This window comes from Furipterus horrens, unplaced genomic scaffold (assembly GCF_987537825.1).
Source record: "Furipterus horrens unplaced genomic scaffold, mFurHor1.1.pri manual_scaffold_10, whole genome shotgun sequence".
Taxonomy (NCBI): domain Eukaryota; kingdom Metazoa; phylum Chordata; class Mammalia; order Chiroptera; family Furipteridae; genus Furipterus; species Furipterus horrens.
This window is the reverse complement of record NW_028327180.1, coordinates 100,327,568-100,345,304: the sequence shown is the minus strand read 5'-3', so window position 1 is coordinate 100,345,304 and position 17,737 is coordinate 100,327,568. Positions and strand designations below refer to the sequence as shown.

At 54.9% G+C, this 17,737-nt stretch overlaps 1 protein-coding gene across 1 annotated transcript; it reads left to right on the top strand.

Moving 5' to 3' along the window:
* The first annotated feature begins 4,307 nt into the window (after positions 1-4,307).
* KDELR2 (KDEL endoplasmic reticulum protein retention receptor 2) lies at positions 4,308-16,414 on the top strand. The gene is made up of 5 exons (XM_090288628.1): positions 4,308-4,531; positions 11,200-11,300; positions 14,594-14,752; positions 15,852-16,104; positions 16,213-16,414. The coding sequence occupies exons 1-5, from the start codon at positions 4,441-4,443 to the stop codon at positions 16,245-16,247; spliced, it is 639 nt and encodes a 212-aa protein (XP_090144754.1). The 5' UTR covers positions 4,308-4,440; the 3' UTR covers positions 16,248-16,414.
* Positions 16,415-17,737: the final 1,323 nt, after the last annotated feature.

Below are 17,737 nucleotides of genomic sequence, written 5' to 3'. Positions count from 1 at the left end.
GCCTTGTATTGGTTATCTATTTGCTGCTGTGTAACAGAATGTCCCAAAACTCAGTTGCTTAGGACGGCAGCCACTTCCTGCTCATGAGTCTGTGGGTCCCCAGGCAGTTCCGCTCTGAGCTGGGCTCAGTGGAGTCACTCGTGTATCTGCGGTCACCTGGGAGTCAGCCAGGCTGCTGTGCTAACCGTGCAGAGCTCTCTCCCACATCTGGGGCCTTGGCTGGGGCAGCCGGGGTGGTATCATGTCACCTCTCATCCTCCAGCCAAATTGCCAGGATAGTTCACAGCAAAGGCGCAGAAGATCCCTTGTGGCCTAAGCGCAGAACTGGCATGCCATTCCTTCCATGACGGCGCATTGTCAGAGCAAGTGACTAAACTAGCCTGGGATCCAGGGGGAGGCAAATACACTCCAGTCTTCATCAGAGATGCTGCAAAATCACAGGGCAGAGGATTCAGGGGTGGGTGAGAATCGGCCATTTTTGCAACTAGGCACCCTTGGCCAGGCACCTGGTACAGATCCCAGTCTCCTTAAAATCTTCAGTGCCCCTGGTCCTGGCTGGACTCAGCACAGCTCTGGTTACCTATCCTCATGTATCCTCCAGGTGGCTCTGTGCCTGCCTGGAACCAGCGTCCCTTCTGCTGGGGAAAGCTCACTGGTTTTCCTCTGGGAAATTATCCCTACCCTATTCCCACACCCTGTAATTGTACCGAATGGATATGGATGGTCTTGTGATTCTGGCTGGGTGGCTCAGGGTCATTTCAAGACTCAAGTTACAACTGCTTGGGAAAGGAGGTTTCCTTTCTTTTGGGTGAATTGCTGGGTGTATAGAGGGTAGAATACTGGTGGGAGCTCCCAGGACCCCCCCTCCCTCTGTGGAGCATGCCTGCCTGGGTGTAAAGGCAGTACAGGAAGGCAGAACAGAGATCACTCCATACACCCCTTTGTCCCTGGATCCAGCCATGCCTGAAGCAGGTATCTGGACTTGTCATTTTCCAAGCCAATTTTAAAAATTTATTATCACTATTTTTTTGGTCTTAGGCTGGTTTGAATGGGTTTCTGTCCCTTACAACACAAGGAGGGTTGGATAATAGACTCATCAAAAGATTGTTATATATGTTCAGTCTTTCAACATTTCCAGTGAACTCTCTTCATTCATAAATGCATTCGCCAATACCTTTTGACTGCCTCCTATGTGCTAGGAATAATGCTGGGTGAAAACATTGTATGGGTCAGCCTCTCTGAGTTTGGTTTCCTAGAAGGTTGTATCTCATAGGCTTTGCAGCCGAGTCAGTACAAAGCCCTACCTGTGAGCCATTATGTGCACCATATGCCCCCACCAACTCCTATTTATCTCTCGATGCTAACAAAATATCACAGCCTAACTACCCACCACCTTCCCTAATAACACCAGTCAGTGCTTACTAGGTAGTGTGCTCAATGTTCTTACGTATTTCATTTCATTTTACGTTCCCAACAACCCCCTGAGGTGGGTTTTGTTATCTCCTTTTTACAAATAAAAAGTCTGAAACTCAGGAAGATGATGTGACCTGCTGGATCGAAAACCTGGGTCTGTCTAAATCCAAACCCCATCCTCTGAGCGGAAATATCTTCTTTGTCTTGCCTAACACTTTTTTAATGTTTTTTACTTTTAATATTAATATTCCAAGGGCTGCAGATGCTGGTGACTTCAACATAAAGCCCTCACCTCTTTTCTTACCACTTCCGGTTCCTGCTCAGACTACCATAACAAAATACCGTAGACTGGGTGGCTTCCAGGACAGGAATCTATGTTCTCGTTCTGGAGGCTGCGAGCCCAAGATCAGGGTAGGGGAAGGCTTGGTTTTTCCCGAGGCTGCTTTCTACGGCTTGCAGATGGCCACCTGCCACGCCCTCGCACGGCCTTTCCTCTGTGTGCACGTCTCTGTGTCCCTTCCTCGTCGTATGAGGACACCAATCCTGTTGGATTAGGGCCTCACCCATCTGACCTCACCTAACCTTCATCACCACCTTAGTACACTCTCTCCAGGTGCAGCGGCACTCTGACGTATTGCCGGTTAGGACTTAAACCTGCCAATGTGGGGAGGGGACACCATTCAGCCCATCACACTTCCTTATTAGGAGCCAAGGGCACAACAGTCCTAGTTTCAAGGAGCCCTCAGAGATCACTGGATTGGGCTGATGCTTCCAAGAGAAGGGCCTCCATCAACAGGACTTTCTCGCCTTCTCCACCTGCACACGTCTGTGCACCTGCCCTCACCTTCATCCCGCGCTGTTCAGGCCTTGCCCTTTGCCCCAGTTCAGAGCTAACGTTCTGTCTGTGCCACATTCCTGCCGAGCCCCCAGGCACCTCAGCGTGCCAGTGACCACACCTCACTCCCCGCGGGCGCTTCCCCTGCCCCTGCAAACATCCCTCCTGCCACTGCAGCCCTCTGAGAGCGGTTTAGACCCCAGTGGCTGGTGCCCTTTAGAGTCAGATTTTTCAGGCTGTCGATTGCACTGGCTGGCTGTGTCCTCACCATCCACGCGCCTCTCAGCATGTGGCAGCCTGGCTCTCTCTCATCTCCCCAACCTCCCCCCCCCCCCCAAACCTGCTATTGCCTCTGACCAGCAGCTCCAGGGAGGGCCTGCTGTCCTTATCTTAATCGACCTTTATTAAAATAGCACTGGGCACTGTTGGCCCTCCCTTGGCAAATGCTCACACGCCCAGGCTTTAGTTGCCAGGTGTCTACTCACCAATCACCCTATCATTAACTGGATTTCCTGTGGGCCTGGCTGTTTCTAGACTTTGCACACAGCTAGTGCTCAATAACTGCCCATTCAATCAAACCGAATAACATCCAGGTAGGGGGCTACCACGTTGCTTGAGAGAATTCCTGCCTCCTTTCTGTAAGACAGCTTGGCCTCCTGCATCCAGACCCTTAAAACCAGGGTTGCAAAGTAAAAGTCCACAGAGGCCCGATGAGCAATGCAAAGATATGAGGTGGGCGGGGTGAGGAAACAGTGGCATAGGACAAGGATGTCAGGTAACTGACACACGGGGACAACGGAGAGACAGTAGGGAGGGCTGGGCACCGAGTAGCTTGGAAGGTGGGTGCCATCTGCAGGGGGAGCCTTCGATCCCTCCAGCCACGGACTTCCACGTGGGAAGGCACTCCATGTGGAGCCTGACCTTCAGACCTCAGAGGAGCCAGACACCCAGATTTTTACTTATTTTTAGACAGAGAGGAAGGGAGAAAGAGAGGAAGAGAAACGCTGATCTGTTGCCTCTCTCTCCCCCTCCCCCTCCCCCCCCTCCCCCACCTCCTCGATGGTATATGTCCCACAACACGAGCATATATCCTGACCGGGAATCGAACTGGCGACCTTCTGGGTCGCGGGACCATGCCCATCCCACTGAGCCACACCAGCCAGGACCAGATTTTTTATTTTACATGTCCTGATAAAATGTTGGCAACCAATTCAAAACTTTAAAGAGATGATCAGTTCTGTGAGCCAGATGGAGGCCAGCTTGAGTTTGTAATTAAATAAAACGTCTGCGTCGTTTGGCGCACTCATTCGACTCTGGGGTATGCGGGACCCCCTAAAAAGGGACTTGATTCGTTTTCAGTGTTAACAAGGGAGTGGGGCTGGGGGCTGGTTGGCAGTTCTGGATGGAGGGATGTTGATGACCTTATTTTGAAGATGTCCTTTTTTAAGGAAATTTACCCCCAATGAGCCCTTTGGTCACAGGAAGGCAGGACCCACACAGTTTTCTGTGGGGAGACTGTGAAGTCACCATGAAACCAAAAGCTGTTCCACAGACCAAGGGGGTCAGGATTCTGTTTGTCAGCTTCATTCTGTTGGTAATTTCTTGTGATTTAGTCTCTCGTCCCATAGAATTGTTCACTTTTCTACCTAATTTTGCACTCTTTCTCAAAGGGAGTCACCAGAATGATAAAACCTTCAGACCCTTCTCCCACAAGCCGCATCCTTCCGGACGCCCCCCAATATCGACCTTATCTTAAGTGATGCCATCACGGATCAGTTTTTATTTTCCTCTTACGTTTTTTTCATACAGCTCTTAAGATTAGTGGGAGAGAAAAAAAATCGCTCATAAGGGAGTGTCATTTCAAAAATTAAAGGAAATCGCTGGCACCCGAGGAGAAGCCGGAAACTCAGCAGGGGGAAGTTGGAGAGGAGTCGGGGGTCCTCCGGAAGGAGCGAGGGAGCGAGCGCTCGTCGCTCGGCCCGCGTTCGGGCGCGTCCCCTTTAAGGGGCGGGTGCGGGGCGGGGCCTGGCGGCGGCCAGCTTTCCCAGGCTGCCCCGCGCGCGCGCCGGCAGTTTGGCCACGTCCCCGGCCACGTCGCGCCAGCTCTCGCCATCTTCGCCGCTTCCTCTCGGTGGCCGCCGCCTCCGCCTAAGCCGCCGAGCCCCGGGGCAGCCGCGCAGACCGCAGCCGCCATGAACATCTTCCGGCTGACCGGGGACCTGTCCCACCTGGCGGCCATCGTCATCCTGCTGCTGAAGATCTGGAAGACGCGCTCCTGCGCCGGTGAGCGGCGGGCGAGGGCCCGCAAAGGCTCGGGCGCGGGGCCGGGTTGCCCGGAGGACTCGCCGCCCTCGGCCGCTCCACGGCCCGCGGGCCGGCGCTGGCCGGACACGCCCCCTCGGCGGCCTGGAGGGTGGCGGGACCTCGGGGGCCTGCGACCCCTCCGCGGGGGCGCTCCGGCCGGGGCGAGGTGTCGCGCCCTGGGCCCCACTCCACACTCGGTCCGCTCCCGAACTCGAGCCGTCTGCGCGCAGGAGGCGCCGACCGGACCGCGGGGAGCCCTGCTCTGCCCGGAAAGTTTGGACGGTGGGGCGGGAGGCGGGCTTAACCGGGCGTGCCCCCGGCCCCGGCTGCAGTGGGCGTCGCTCCACGGGCCTGAGCAGGGGCCTGGGCGGGGGTCCAACGGTGCGAGGACCCCGCGAATCAGCGGGACGGGCGGGAGGAGGGCGCGAGGGACCGTGGCCGGCTCGGCCTGACGTGGCAGGTGGGGCGGGCGTGGGGCGAGGTCGCCGCGCACCCGGCCCTTTAGGTTAGGGGGCCGGGCCCGGCCTGTCCGAGGGTTCTGCGGGCTTCCCCCCAGCCCTGGGTCCAGGGCCCCGCCTGCCACGGGGGGAGCGCGGGGAGGTCTCCGGCGCACTTCTGGGGGACAGTTAATGGTGCCGTGAGAGACGCACCGGCTCGTCGGGCTCGTCGTCTCCGTCTAATAACGGGTTTTCTCAGGCCCGGGGCGTCCGCGGGGCACCGCCGCGGTCCCCCGCATTCCCCGCTCCACGTCAGCGGGGACTTGGCGACGCCCCTCGGGAGTCCACATCTTCCTGCCGGCAGCGCCGGGAGGCAGCGAGCAACCCTTGTTGCCGTGGGGCTTCCCATTTTATGAACCCTAGAAATTTCAGAACGGCGACTTTTGAAAAACGCTTTCTTAAACTTATTTTTGGGGCCACGGCCGCAGCGAAGGGACTTTGGATGAATTCAAGAACTTGGTTTTTGCGGAGGCAGCGCAGGGTGGAGTCCCGAGGGACCCGGGTGGCGGAGACGCTGCTCGCCTGACCGACCTGCCGGGAGGCCCGCGTCTGCAGCAGCCCCGCGCCCCTGACGGCTATGCCCAGGCCTGCCCTCCCTCCCGGGCGCAGCTGAGGTCCCGGAAGTAGGCCAGACCAGAGGAGACCTTTGAGCGGTCAGAGTGGCCGTGTCAAAGTCCAGGGGCTGAACCAGGGTGTCAGGCTCGGAGGGGACCTCCCCGCTCGCGCGTGGCTGCGAGGCGCTCCGTTGTGTGACTCCCAGGGACCCCAGGGCGGTGGCAGCGGCTGGGGCAGCTGGCATTTCGGCGCTGGCTGGACACTAGGTCGTGAGCTCGGTGCCTGCGTGGCTTGGCCCCACGTCGTCCTCAAAGTGACCTGTGAGGGGGGTGCTCTTGTCCATTCCGGGGAGGCGGGGCCTGGGTCTGGGGGGGGCAGAAAATGAGTGGCAGACCCAGTCCCGGAACCGATTTTGGAGAAACGGCTGTCTTGTCCGAGGTGATCTCAGTTTACACACTGGATGCCAGCCCAGTCGTTTAGGTCGTTTTCGTCGTGCTCAGGTAATGGCCCCCCGCCCCGGCTTTGTTGAGAAATAGCTGACACAGCCTTGTGTGGGTAGTAGGTGTGCAACACATGGTGTGAGACGTGTGCACTTGGGAAGTAACGACCACGGGAGGGCTGGTTAGCATCTGTCACCCCAGGGGGTACAGTTCTTTCCTTGTGATGAGCACCTTTCAGACGGACAAAGCGGCGTCGGTCTCGGCGGTCCCCACGCGGCGCATCACGTCCCCGGGACGGAAGCTTCTGCCTTTGGGACTCCGTCACCCACTTTGCCCCCCACGCACAGGAAATGTTACTTTGAATCTTTATTTTTTGCTCCAAAACTCTTGGATGAGCCTCTTCATCTTCTTTCACGTGTTCCTCGGAACTCCTGCCCTTGGCAAGTTGGGAAGCTGGAGCTCTGTCCCCCAGTTGCGCATCTGCACTCAGGTGTCGGGGAGCAGTCGGGGCGGCCCCGGACAGGAAAGTCTGCTCCTTAGATTCTTCTGACTTAGTCTTTTTTGTGTTTTTCTCCCCATGACCGTTCGGCCCCCTCCCCCACACAGCAGTCACCACGCTGTGGCCCACGCTCATGCGTCCCTTTTCCCTTTAGTCGGTTTGCTTTTTCATAGCCACTGTTTTCCTTTGGGAGATTTAGGAGCGTTTAGGAAAATATAAAACAGTTCCGCCGCACCGGTGAGGAGGATGAGGAGGTGCGTTCTGTCCCCGCGTGGCCGTCAGGTGTTCCTGCGGTTCTCGCCGTCAGACTTGGGCGTTTTAGGGCTTACACTGGAGAGTGCCTGGCCTTTTAAAAATCAAAATCGCCAACATTATTCAGAACTAAATGCTAAATTTGACTAGCTGCTTTGTTTTTCCACCCCGAATTATAAAAGTTGTTTAGAGCCTTTTGAAAGAAGAAGAATTTGATATGAGTTTCTCAAATAACCGGAATAGGAGACATGTGCGTCCCGGTTGTGTTTCTCGCTGTGAAATACGGGGGTTCTCTTCAGGAATGTGGCACCTGTCGCGAACACGCCTGCAGCGCCGGCTCCGCAGGGCTCTCTTCTGTGGCGGGGGGGGGGGGGGGGGGGCAGGCCGGCCACTGGGGGCTCGAGGTCCTCTCCTGGCAATCTGGCTGGGGAATGGCCACCTTTCCAGAACCTCTGTGCACGTGGGGGCAGAGGAGCCGCTCTTGGTGTCGCTCGCTGGGAGTTGGCATTGTCCCGTGCCTGCCATGGTCACCACCAAGGGGTGTCTGAGTGAACTGCGAGTGTCTCGTGTCCCTGAGCCACCGTTGCAACGGGATCCACAGGGCGCCTGGGTTATTGCTTCATCCTCGTCCCAAGCGCTGGGCCGCGGGCCTCGGGGGGCCAGGCCTGGGTCTGCGGGGGAAGAGCCGGGCGCTGCGTTTTCCGCTGGCTGAGGGTTGTCAACAGTGCTGTGTCTGTGACGCCGAAATCACGAGCGGAACCCGTCCTCGCCGGTCCCTCCCTCCTCCCCCTGTGGTTCTTAGCTGGTGGTTACGTGCAGTGGGGACGTTTCCTCCTGCCCCACGCGCCAGGCCTGTCCGCTGTCCCTGCCTTGCTCACGGTTGCAGTTTATTTCAGAAGTGAATGGAGAACACCTAGTCTTTTGTTCTTGCCTTGAGTACTTCAGGAAGCTTCTGCGTCCTGTTCCCGGCTCCCTCTTTGCAGCAGCTGTCACCTCTGGGTTTTTGCGTGCCAGTCTCTTGAGTCTTCGTTGCTCTCCAACATTTACTGACACCCACTGTGTGCAAGGCGTGGGGACCCAGTTCAGAGCAGCCACTTGTAAGTATCAAAGTTCCTGCGCTCAAGAAAGCTGTTGTTGAGCTGCCGTAAGAAGGTGTATGTAAAAAGACAAAAGGACAGGCATTGAACCGTGCAAGCAGTCAGTCCCGTGGACGTGAAGCGGCAGGAAGGACCCCAGGCAGGCTCCCTGACCTCGCTACAGGCACGGACAGACCTTCATGGAGGAGGGTGTACCACCCCGCCCCTGGACACAGCAGCTGGCCGGAACGCACGTGCACACCGGCCCTGGGTAGCACCAGGCAGGCGGGTGGGGAAGCCAAGGTGGTACGTCTCCCCAAGTGACCTGAAGCGGGGGATCATTGAAGTTAAACAGCAGTAAACTGAGAGAAATGATCTGCAGTACAGCTCAGCGACAAAGGCTTAATACCCACAATAAGATACTCCTACAAATTAAAAAAGAACCTGCTAGAAAAATGGACAAGTTGGCAGTTCACAGAGGAGTAACCGAGGGCCAGCGGGGCACGAAAGAGCGCCCAGCCTTGCTGGTTCGCAGGGACGCGGGCGGTAAAACAGCCGTGCCCTGGCTGGGGGCGTGAGGCTGGCCTCCGCCCGTGTCGCCCGTGTCGCCCGTGTCGGCAGGCCGTGAGAGGAGGGAAGGGCGCTCTCACCGGGTGTCGATGACAGTGTCGCTGGGCGCCGCCTCTCTGGGGCGGTCGGACCGTGTACCACACTTACAGTTGTGCCCACTCTGTCCCAGCACCCTAGGGAGTCTGAACGACAGAAGTTGTAATGTGTGTGGGTGAACTGGAGTTATAAAGATGCTCGTTGTATCTCGTAAGTAGAAAACACTGTAGATACAGAGGTGTCCGTGCAGAGTTAGGGACAAAATGTGAGCGACCCAAATGCCCGTTCGTGGAGCGGTGGCGCAGGTGCCGCACGGCCGCACCCTGGAGCGCCTTGCAGCCGTTAGGAAGGACGAGCCAGGGAAGGGGCTTCACAGGGCCTGGAAGGTCGCACCGGAAATGCAGGCGGGAGGCGACTTAAAAAAAGGTCCGTTTGCCTTTTGTTTCATGTGTTATAGCCCAGTTCGAATTTCTAATAAAATCGCATGGAACACCTATAGAGTGAGTGTTCTTGAGAGCTGATGGCCTTCACATGCTTTCGGCTCAAAACAAGAAGAAACTGATCTTAGGAGCTCCTCTGGCTTCCAAACAGGTGTCCCTGGAAGAAGATTCCTGCCCCTCCCTCTGTCTTCAGCTGGGATCCCTGCCTCCCTGTGAAGACGGGACCGTTTTTCTGTGTGAAAGGAGAAAGCTGCTCCTTGCTAGTCAGGGTCCCAGGCCAGGAAGAACAAGGTAGCACTGTGTAAGCGTCCTCAGATGCCGGCATGGCCGTTCCCGCGTGGATTCTGCCCCATGGGACAAGCTCCAGGCCGCACGCTGCCCGTCCCTGTCCTCTGCCCCACAGTCTGCTCAGGGGCTCTCCCACCCTCCGGCTGGCAGTAAATTAGGGCAGAGCCCAGAGTACATTACCTAGTTACAGTCGCAGAGACACAGTATGACTTAAAACTCTTGGAAGTATGATCCCAAAATATCACAAAAGGCAAATTTGCCCCATGACATGGAGATAAAACGAGCTCCGTTTTCTTTTGTCCGCTTGTGCATTCATTCAGCAGCTCTGTCCTTAGCCCCGCTGTGTGTCAGGCCGGCACTCGGCCCACATGACACCGAACGGAAATAGGCGCGTCCTGGCCTCTGGGGACGAGGGGAGGCTGCCAGTCCGCCAGACCCTGAGGGGCGGGTCTTCATACGTGACTTCTGGAGGGAGTGATATGTGGGTCACAGAGGGGAGCGGTCAGTGTGACACGATGGTCCCTGATCTAGAGGAACGCAGAAAATAGGACAAAATTTCAAACCTGCCTGGCTTTTGAAGTCCCATTGCACAAGGTCTGCTCATATGTGTCCTATAATTTTTATAGTTAAAATATTAGAATGAAGCAGATAGGCAGTTAACTGAAAATTCTCTCTCAAGGCTCCGACAGACATCGGGTGTCTGTCCCCTGTCCTCCCCCTTCCCGTCCTGTCTCCTCTCTTATGTTTTCTGTGTCAGCCGTGGCCTCGTTGGTTCTCCTTTGGAACGTGGATCCTTGGTGGGAGAGTCAGGCTCCTCGCCTCCGGGAGGAGAAGCAGAAGAGCGGAGTTACTGTCTGCGTCTCCCCCTAGCCCGAGATCGGCCACTGTTGATGGATCCGGCTTCACTGTCGACTGAGGCGTTTTTGTGAATAGACTGGAACTACAGTTATTTAAACACAGAAAGTAACATCCTTAGCTCCCGACATTTCATTTCAACAAACTGCAAGATTGTTCTGTAAGCTATTATTATGTAAAATGTGGCTTTTACATGCTGTAGACATAGTGCTAATAATTTGGGTGCAGTGACATGTCTGCTAAACACCCGCTTAAAGAAGCCCAGTAGTGCGAGGTCTGCGGCGTAGATGGGGTGGGCGGGTTCTGACCTCTGGTGAGGCTCAGTTTTCTCAGTGAATTTGCCCGTCTCCAGCGCCTGAGCCCATAGTGCTCGTCCTTCGTCACAAATACTTGGCCAGACATGGGTATGGAGAAGGCCCCGTGCGCGCTGTGTGACCTAGGCCGCCCCGCTGAGTCCGGTGGGCCCCAGCGGTGCTCTGGGGCTGGGACCATTTCAAGGTGATAAAAAATGCAAACGAAGTGCAAATACAAAGACGGCTGCGTTGAGGACTGGCTGCGGGGAGGGGGTGAGGTGGCTGTGTGATGAATCCAAGAGGGGGAGACTTCTAAATACCGTAACCCGTCCAAGTAAATGCTGCCGTCCCAGGAGTCACTGGCGGCCCCACCGGGGGCTGGCGCACAGCCCCTTCCCTGATGCAGGGGTGTTCCTCCCTGCGGCCGTTGGCTCCCAGCTCCCCCCTCGGAAGGTGTGGCACCGGGGGGTGTGTCCTAGTGGAAAGGGGGCAGACAAGCTTCAACACTAACGGCAGAATTTTTGAAATAGACGTATTCCTACCCGAAGTGACATATTTGAGAAGTAAGTGTTCCTTTGAACCATATACATCTCGGTATGTTGGCTCTGGCATGATGCAGTCCCTTTCCTGTGGCCCCCCCGTCCCACTCAGGCAGGTGCTATGAGACCCTGCCCCGAGGAGCGTGGTCAAGGGCGTGAGGGGAGAGAGACCCCAAAGCCCCCCTGCAGAACCATCGCAGACAGCGGCCTGAGCCCCACGCCTCACTCCGCGCCCGCCTCAGGCGCAGCGCTGCCCGCAGGGGTCGGCCCTCCAGGCCTGCCTGACGCTGCCCTTCTGTTTCCGCAGGTATTTCCGGGAAAAGCCAGCTCCTCTTTGCACTGGTCTTCACTACCCGTTACCTGGATCTCTTTACTTCGTTTATTTCACTGTATAACACCTCTATGAAGGTAGGTGCGGTGCCCAGTGGGTTTCCTGTGTGAATCACGGGCTCACGGAAGCTGACCAGCGAGTGTATTTTTTCCACCCCAGAGCAACATCTACTTACTGAAATGCTTTGCACTTAGAAACTGCTCGATCTTAATCTCTTCAGTGTGACAAGCTCCAAATGCCCTTGAACACCCTGTAAGAAGGAGGGGTCACTGTTATGTTTCTAAGCGGTGGGAGCGCCCAGACGCCAGGGTTCAGGGCGAGGGGTGGAAGCCAGGCGCCACCCGCCCCCCGTGTTTGCGGCCAAGGGGCAGTGTCCGTCGCTGCTGCTTTGCTGCTTTTCCCACTAAGCTCATGTTCCTCGAGCTTCTGTGTGTCCCATCTTTACTGTTTTTGCCAAGCTGAAGTGACATCCGTGCCATCATGGCTAAGTAGGTTTCTGAAACCTTTTAGTTTATCCTCAGCATTGGTGTCCGTGGTACCTTTGGGGTTCGTGTACTCTCCCTAAGCCGCTCAGAGACAGGTGTGTGGCTGTTAAAATGCGGAGTGTTTGCATACACCTAGCGTCTTGTGTGCACTTGGTGGTACCCACTCCACGCTCAGAGAGGCCTCAGCTCTGTCACACAGAATCGAACACCCACCGGGGCAGGGAGGGCCCTCCCCAGGGCACCCAGGGCAGGGCAGAAACCCAGCAGAAGCCATGGTCTGGCGGGGGAGCAGCCATCCCACTGCTGAGTGTGGCAGGTGCTGTGCAGGAGAGCGGGGCTCTTGGGTGTATAAAGTAGTCTGATTTCTTTCATTCATTCATTCATTCATTCATCCATCCATTCTTGACATGCACCTGTGTGCTGGGCTCTGTGGGAGGCACTTGGTTATCGGCACAACCAAGGAACTAAGGTTTAAGCTGAAGCCTGTTGGTGCTCAGTGTCCACAGGCCTGTCCCAAGCACAGGTGAGAGGCGCCAGCGCGACATCTGAGCCTGTCGTCTGCGTTACAAAGCCAATTTGGGCTGCCTGGGATCACTGCATTGTTCATTTCTAAGTGGTGGGAGCCCGGTGGTCAGGAAATTGGCTGCCTTAAAGGTGCCTATGTCCCCGCCTGTCCAGGCAGGTTAGGACTGCAGAGGTTAGAAGAGTGTGAGCAAGGATCCCTCCCCTCCCCCCTCCCTCCTTCCTCTTCCCCTCCCCCTTCCCCCCTCCCCCTTCCCCCCTCCCCCTCCTGGTTAGCTAGCTTTCTGAGTGTTCCTTCTGCTTGGTTCTGGTTTCCAAGCCCGTCCTAAAAATCAGAGACGTGCAAGTCGAGTTTGACTTCACATGCCAAGCACCGGTGAGAGAACATGCTTTCCCCAGTGGCTGCTGGGCCTCAGGACGCAACCTGGACAGGCCATAGGCTGGGTGCTGGGGAGGGGACCAGGGACCATGTGCCTCAGCCATTTGGAGGCCTCTGTGTACATTGATTTTGCTTATCTATGTAGGTTACACGTTATTTCATTCATGTACACATATACGTGTGTTTGTGTGTGGAGAGAACTCTTAACGGTATAAGATACTAATCTTGGGGTTTTGGTAGTTCTTTGGTGTATGGATGGGTATGGCCAACAGTTTTAACGCCTTATTGACTGTTTGCAGCTGTAGCTCAGGAGGTGCAGGGACACTTAGGTGTCTCTGTGTTTGGAGGCCTGTGAGGGCCCAATGGCCGCTTCCATTGTCCCAAGTCACTTGCCCAAAGGCCGCCGCAAGGCGCCCATCCCCAGGGGCGGCCCCGATGGCTGTGTGCACCGGAGGAACCTGCTCCTGGCTCCTGGGCCCGGAAGCCTCCAGTCTGAAAAGCGGCGTGATTTCAGAACGTCAAACGTCTCTTTTGGGTCGGATGGACGAGTGGCGTTTGACCTTGGGATGGGCGAGAGCACGTTAGGTGACCGTGCGCCCTTCACAGCCGTGCCACGGTGCCCCTGACGCCCTCCCCGCCGCAGCCAGCAGCGTTTCACAGCCCACCCCTGGGTTGGCTTTTGTTAAATTACCAGACAAAATGTCATAGCCGCTGTCTGAATGTGCGGTGTTAACGCAACATAACGTAAGTAAAAACCATCACGGTAAAGTTTAACATGAGTTACGTTATTTAATCTTAAAAAGTCCTAAGAAATATGATGGGAGCCCTGGCTGGTGTGGCTCTGTGGATTGAGCATCAGCCTGTGAACCAAAAGGTCTCTGGTGTGACTCCCAGTCAGGGCACAGAACTGGGTTGCGGGCCAGGTCCCCAGCTGCGGGTGCGTGAGAGGCAGCGGATCAGTGTTTCTCTCCCTCTCTTTCTCCCTCCTTTCCCTCGCTCTAAAAAATAAATAAAATCTTAAAACTATGTATATATCATGATGCTGGAAGGAAGTGCATTGGTTTTGAACTGCATTGAACTTTGTACTCATTTTTTTCTTAAGCTACATTCTAATAGTTTAAAATGGGATTAAAAACACATTCCTAGGCAGTTTCTTATAAATTTAAACTTAATGTAAGATATGATCCAGGAGTCCCACTCCTAGATCTTTACCCAAGAGCAATGGGCAGTCACAGCAGAGCCTGTGCACAGGTGTCACAGCAGCATTTCCCCCACGCTCACCGTGCTTCACTGGTGAGAGGGAGAGGGAGTGGGGTCCCACACGGGGGCGGCCGCTTGCTGCTCAGCACCGAGGAGGGGCTGCCTGTTCCATTTCTGCACCGACGACGTGCGTGGGGCGCAAATGCATGACGCTAACTGAAAGAAGCTGCTCTTCACGTCCACACAGCGCATGACTGCATTTACGCAGCATTCTAGAAAAGTCAAAGCTGCAGAGACTGAGGACAGATCCAGGTTGCCAGGTCTCAGGCCTGGGGGCAAGGCTTGACCACAGAGGGGTGGCAGGAGGGAATTCTTCGTGGGGTGAGAGTACTGATCTGTTTGTTTTTTAAGATTTTATTTATTTACTTTTAGAGAGAGGGGAAGGGAGAGAGAAAGAGGGAGAACCATCACTGTGTGGCTGCCTCTCGCACACCCTTAGCTGGGAGCCTGGCTTGCAGCCCAGGCCTGTGCCCTGACTGGGAATTGAACCAGCGACCCTCTGGTTCGCAGGCCAGCAGTAGATCCACTGAGCCCCACCAGCCAGGGCCTGATCTGTGTCTTGATTGTGGTTGTGGTTGTATGACCCACAGAACTATATACCCCCCAAAAGTGAATTTTACTATATTTAAATTTTAAAATTAAAAAAAACACAGATGCTGGAGAAAGCCAAGGGAGCTGGAAGCACTGTGAGGTACGGATGACCTGCTGGTTTCCTTCCTTGTAGGTCATCTACATCGCCTGCTCCTACGCCACTGTGTACCTGATCTACATGAAGTTCAAGGCAACTTACGACGGGAACCACGATACCTTCCGAGTGGAGTTCCTGGTAGTCCCTGTGGGAGGCCTCTCGTTTCTGGTCAATCATGACTTCTCTCCTCTTGAGGTTAGTTAAGCGGTTATTTAGTGGACACGGCCGCTTCCCTGGGGAGATGGACGTGTCTGCTTATCCTGTGCGGTCGCTCTGTTCTGGGTTTTTTTTTTCAGTTTGGCAAGCTTCTGGGGCAACATAGACTGTCTGGTATAAATAAATTGCGGACAGGAATTAAGCCCCCATGGGTCTGGGCATCTGCTGGCAGGTCGCTGCCCGACTCCTGTGGAATGTAAACTTGGCTTCTGTGGTACCAGACACGGTGCCCTGCCTGCCTGAGGGCGTGATGAACAGGATCCTCCCTCCACGCTCACCCCACTCTGGTTGCCCTTCACGTGCGGTGTCGCGCATGGATGCTGTGTGTGACCCCGAGCGGCGCCACCACTGCGCTGCGTCGCTTGCCTTCAGGAGGCGTGGTCTGCCTGGCGCCCTGGCAGTGCGGGGCTCACAGCTGCTCCTTGGGGCCGGGCCCTTCCCTGCGCACCCTGGGGCTCAGGGCCCGCGCTGCTCTTGGTCCTCTGGTGGGTGCTGGGGGTGCGTGGGCTTTTAAAACACACCAAGGGCTACTCATGAGTCCTGTTGTCAGTGAGAATAAAGTACCGTGTTGGGCAGAGTGTGTAAGTACAGCTCCCGTTTCTCACTCCTTTGACTTAACCCCGCCAAAATGCCCAGAGAATAAGAAGAACAGACTGTTTGGGTAGTCTGGAAAGGAGAGCGGTTGGTGAGGAAAGCGGGGGGTGAGGGAGTGGGAGGAGCCTGGTTGTCCGCGTGGTCCCCTGCAGAAAGCAGTCTTGGCCCGGGCCCTGGGTCCAGACGGCACGCGCTTATCCGGGCGGAACATCCTCCACGTGGATTCCCAGAGATCTGTACAGGGGAGGGTGCCCTGTGGGAGAGACAGGGTCCTGAGCATGCGGCGAGGTGACCTGGCCTGTCACTGGGGGTGTCGGTTCTTCTGAAACGCGGCCACCGCCACGTCTGTGACTTGGAAATCGCTCAGTCGTCGCGCCCTGGGCTCAGAGGCCCCGGCTTCCGGTGCTGCTGCCCAGTGAAGCGGGAGTGTCTCCTGTGACCCCGTGGGCGCTGGGCACTGACTGGAGCCCTGGTCTCCCTGCAGATCCTGTGGACCTTCTCCATCTACCTGGAGTCCGTGGCCATCCTGCCGCAGCTCTTCATGATCAGCAAGACCGGGGAGGCGGAGACCATCACCACGCACTACCTGTTTTTCCTGGGCCTCTACCGCGCGCTCTATCTCGTCAACTGGATCTGGCGCTTCTACTTCGAGGGCTTCTTTGACCTCATTGCCGTGGTGGCCGGCGTTGTCCAGACCATCCTCTACTGCGACTTCTTCTACTTGTACATCACAAAAGGTACGCGGCTGCGCCGGCCTGCTGTGTCTCTGGGAGCGGGAGGAAGGGAGTCGGAAGCTTCTCCCTGCACTGACCTGTTGTTCCCCCCTCCTCTCTCTCGAATTCCAGTTCTCAAGGGAAAGAAGCTCAGTCTGCCAGCGTAAGTGCCAAAGACCACCCCAGCCTCTGTCCTCAGGGTGCTCGGACAGACTCCTTACCACGGCGAAGGCACGAGATGCTTGACATGGAAAATTGGAAACTTAACTCTTTTGTTGCAAAGTCAGCGGCTCTGTAAGATCCCAGAGGAAAGCACCAGAAAGTTTCTGTTTAATGCATCTTGCCTTATCTTTTTTTATTACTATGTACAAAGATTTTTTTACACAAAGAAACTTAATGCTGTATTAATAAATTCAGTGTGTAGCTTCAATTGGGGTAGTTCCAAAAGTGACGATTTTGTGAGAAATTGTGCAAACTTTTTTTTAAAATTCTTTGACATTGTTGAAATGTCTGCGATAAAATTGTCCTCCTTGACAGTTGGTAGATTATATATTCTTCCATCTATCAAACTTGCATTCCACTATATTTATTTTTTGCCAAAAGATGAGTCATACTTGTTGGAACTCTGAAACACTATGGTCACTTTGGTGTATCTGTTCAAATTTCTTCCCACCGGATGTGGCGATCCCACCCTTGGACGTCACAACACTACATTTAAGGCTGGTAAGGACAACATGCAAGTTCTGTGGTTTTCAGTACCAAAAACGCAAAGATTCTGAATGTAGATGGAGTCACCAGAGGTGCCTGCCCACCTGCCCTCCTGCCCTCTGACCCTGCTAAAAAGCATGGCTTTGAGACTGTCCCCAGGCTGTTGAAGGGCTCAGTCGGTGGGCAGGGGCTCTGGCTGCTTAAGTGTGGGATGCAAGGGACATGGATGATTATTCTGAATCCCGGACTCGCCCCTGAGGCTAAAACACAGGGGTTTACCTGTCAGTGTAGTTTAGTTCTGAAAGATGGCTACAACCGTGTCCACGCTCAGATTCAGCGGCTTTTCGAATTACTCTCGGGTAGTAAAGTGATCTACGTATTTTTAAATTGGTAGCACCAATTACCATTCCTTATATTCTTTTTTTTTTGTTTTTTGTTTTTGTTTTTACTGGGCTCTTGCATGATTTATCTTGTGTTACCACCTTAATAAACGTTTTATTAAACATAGAATAAATTGTCTCTTTTTCATGAAAGGCTTTTGGAACATCCTATGTCAGGATAATTATTTTTCTTTTTTTAATTTGGCAACCAAAGCTCTATATAGGGCTGAAGACAATTATTGTCCCCTTAATAATCTAAACTTTTCTGTATTTTGTGGAAAAATTAGAATTTTTCCTCATGATTTTGCCACTAGATTGATCTGCATTTTTTGATTCATGCAAAAGCATGTGAACGCACCGTGAGTGTCCGTGACGAATACCAGCAGAGCTCACTCTAAGGGGGGGGGGGGTGTAGCGGGTTTACTTGCTGCATTAAAACAGGGAGCTGGGTGGGTTTTATTTTTATCCAGGGTGTCTCTGAACATCTTTCTCAGCTGGCTGTGCGGCTGCATGGTGTACCCTCCTGTCTTTCCCGCTGTGGTTCTGCTCCCCCCTGGCCTCATGGTTTT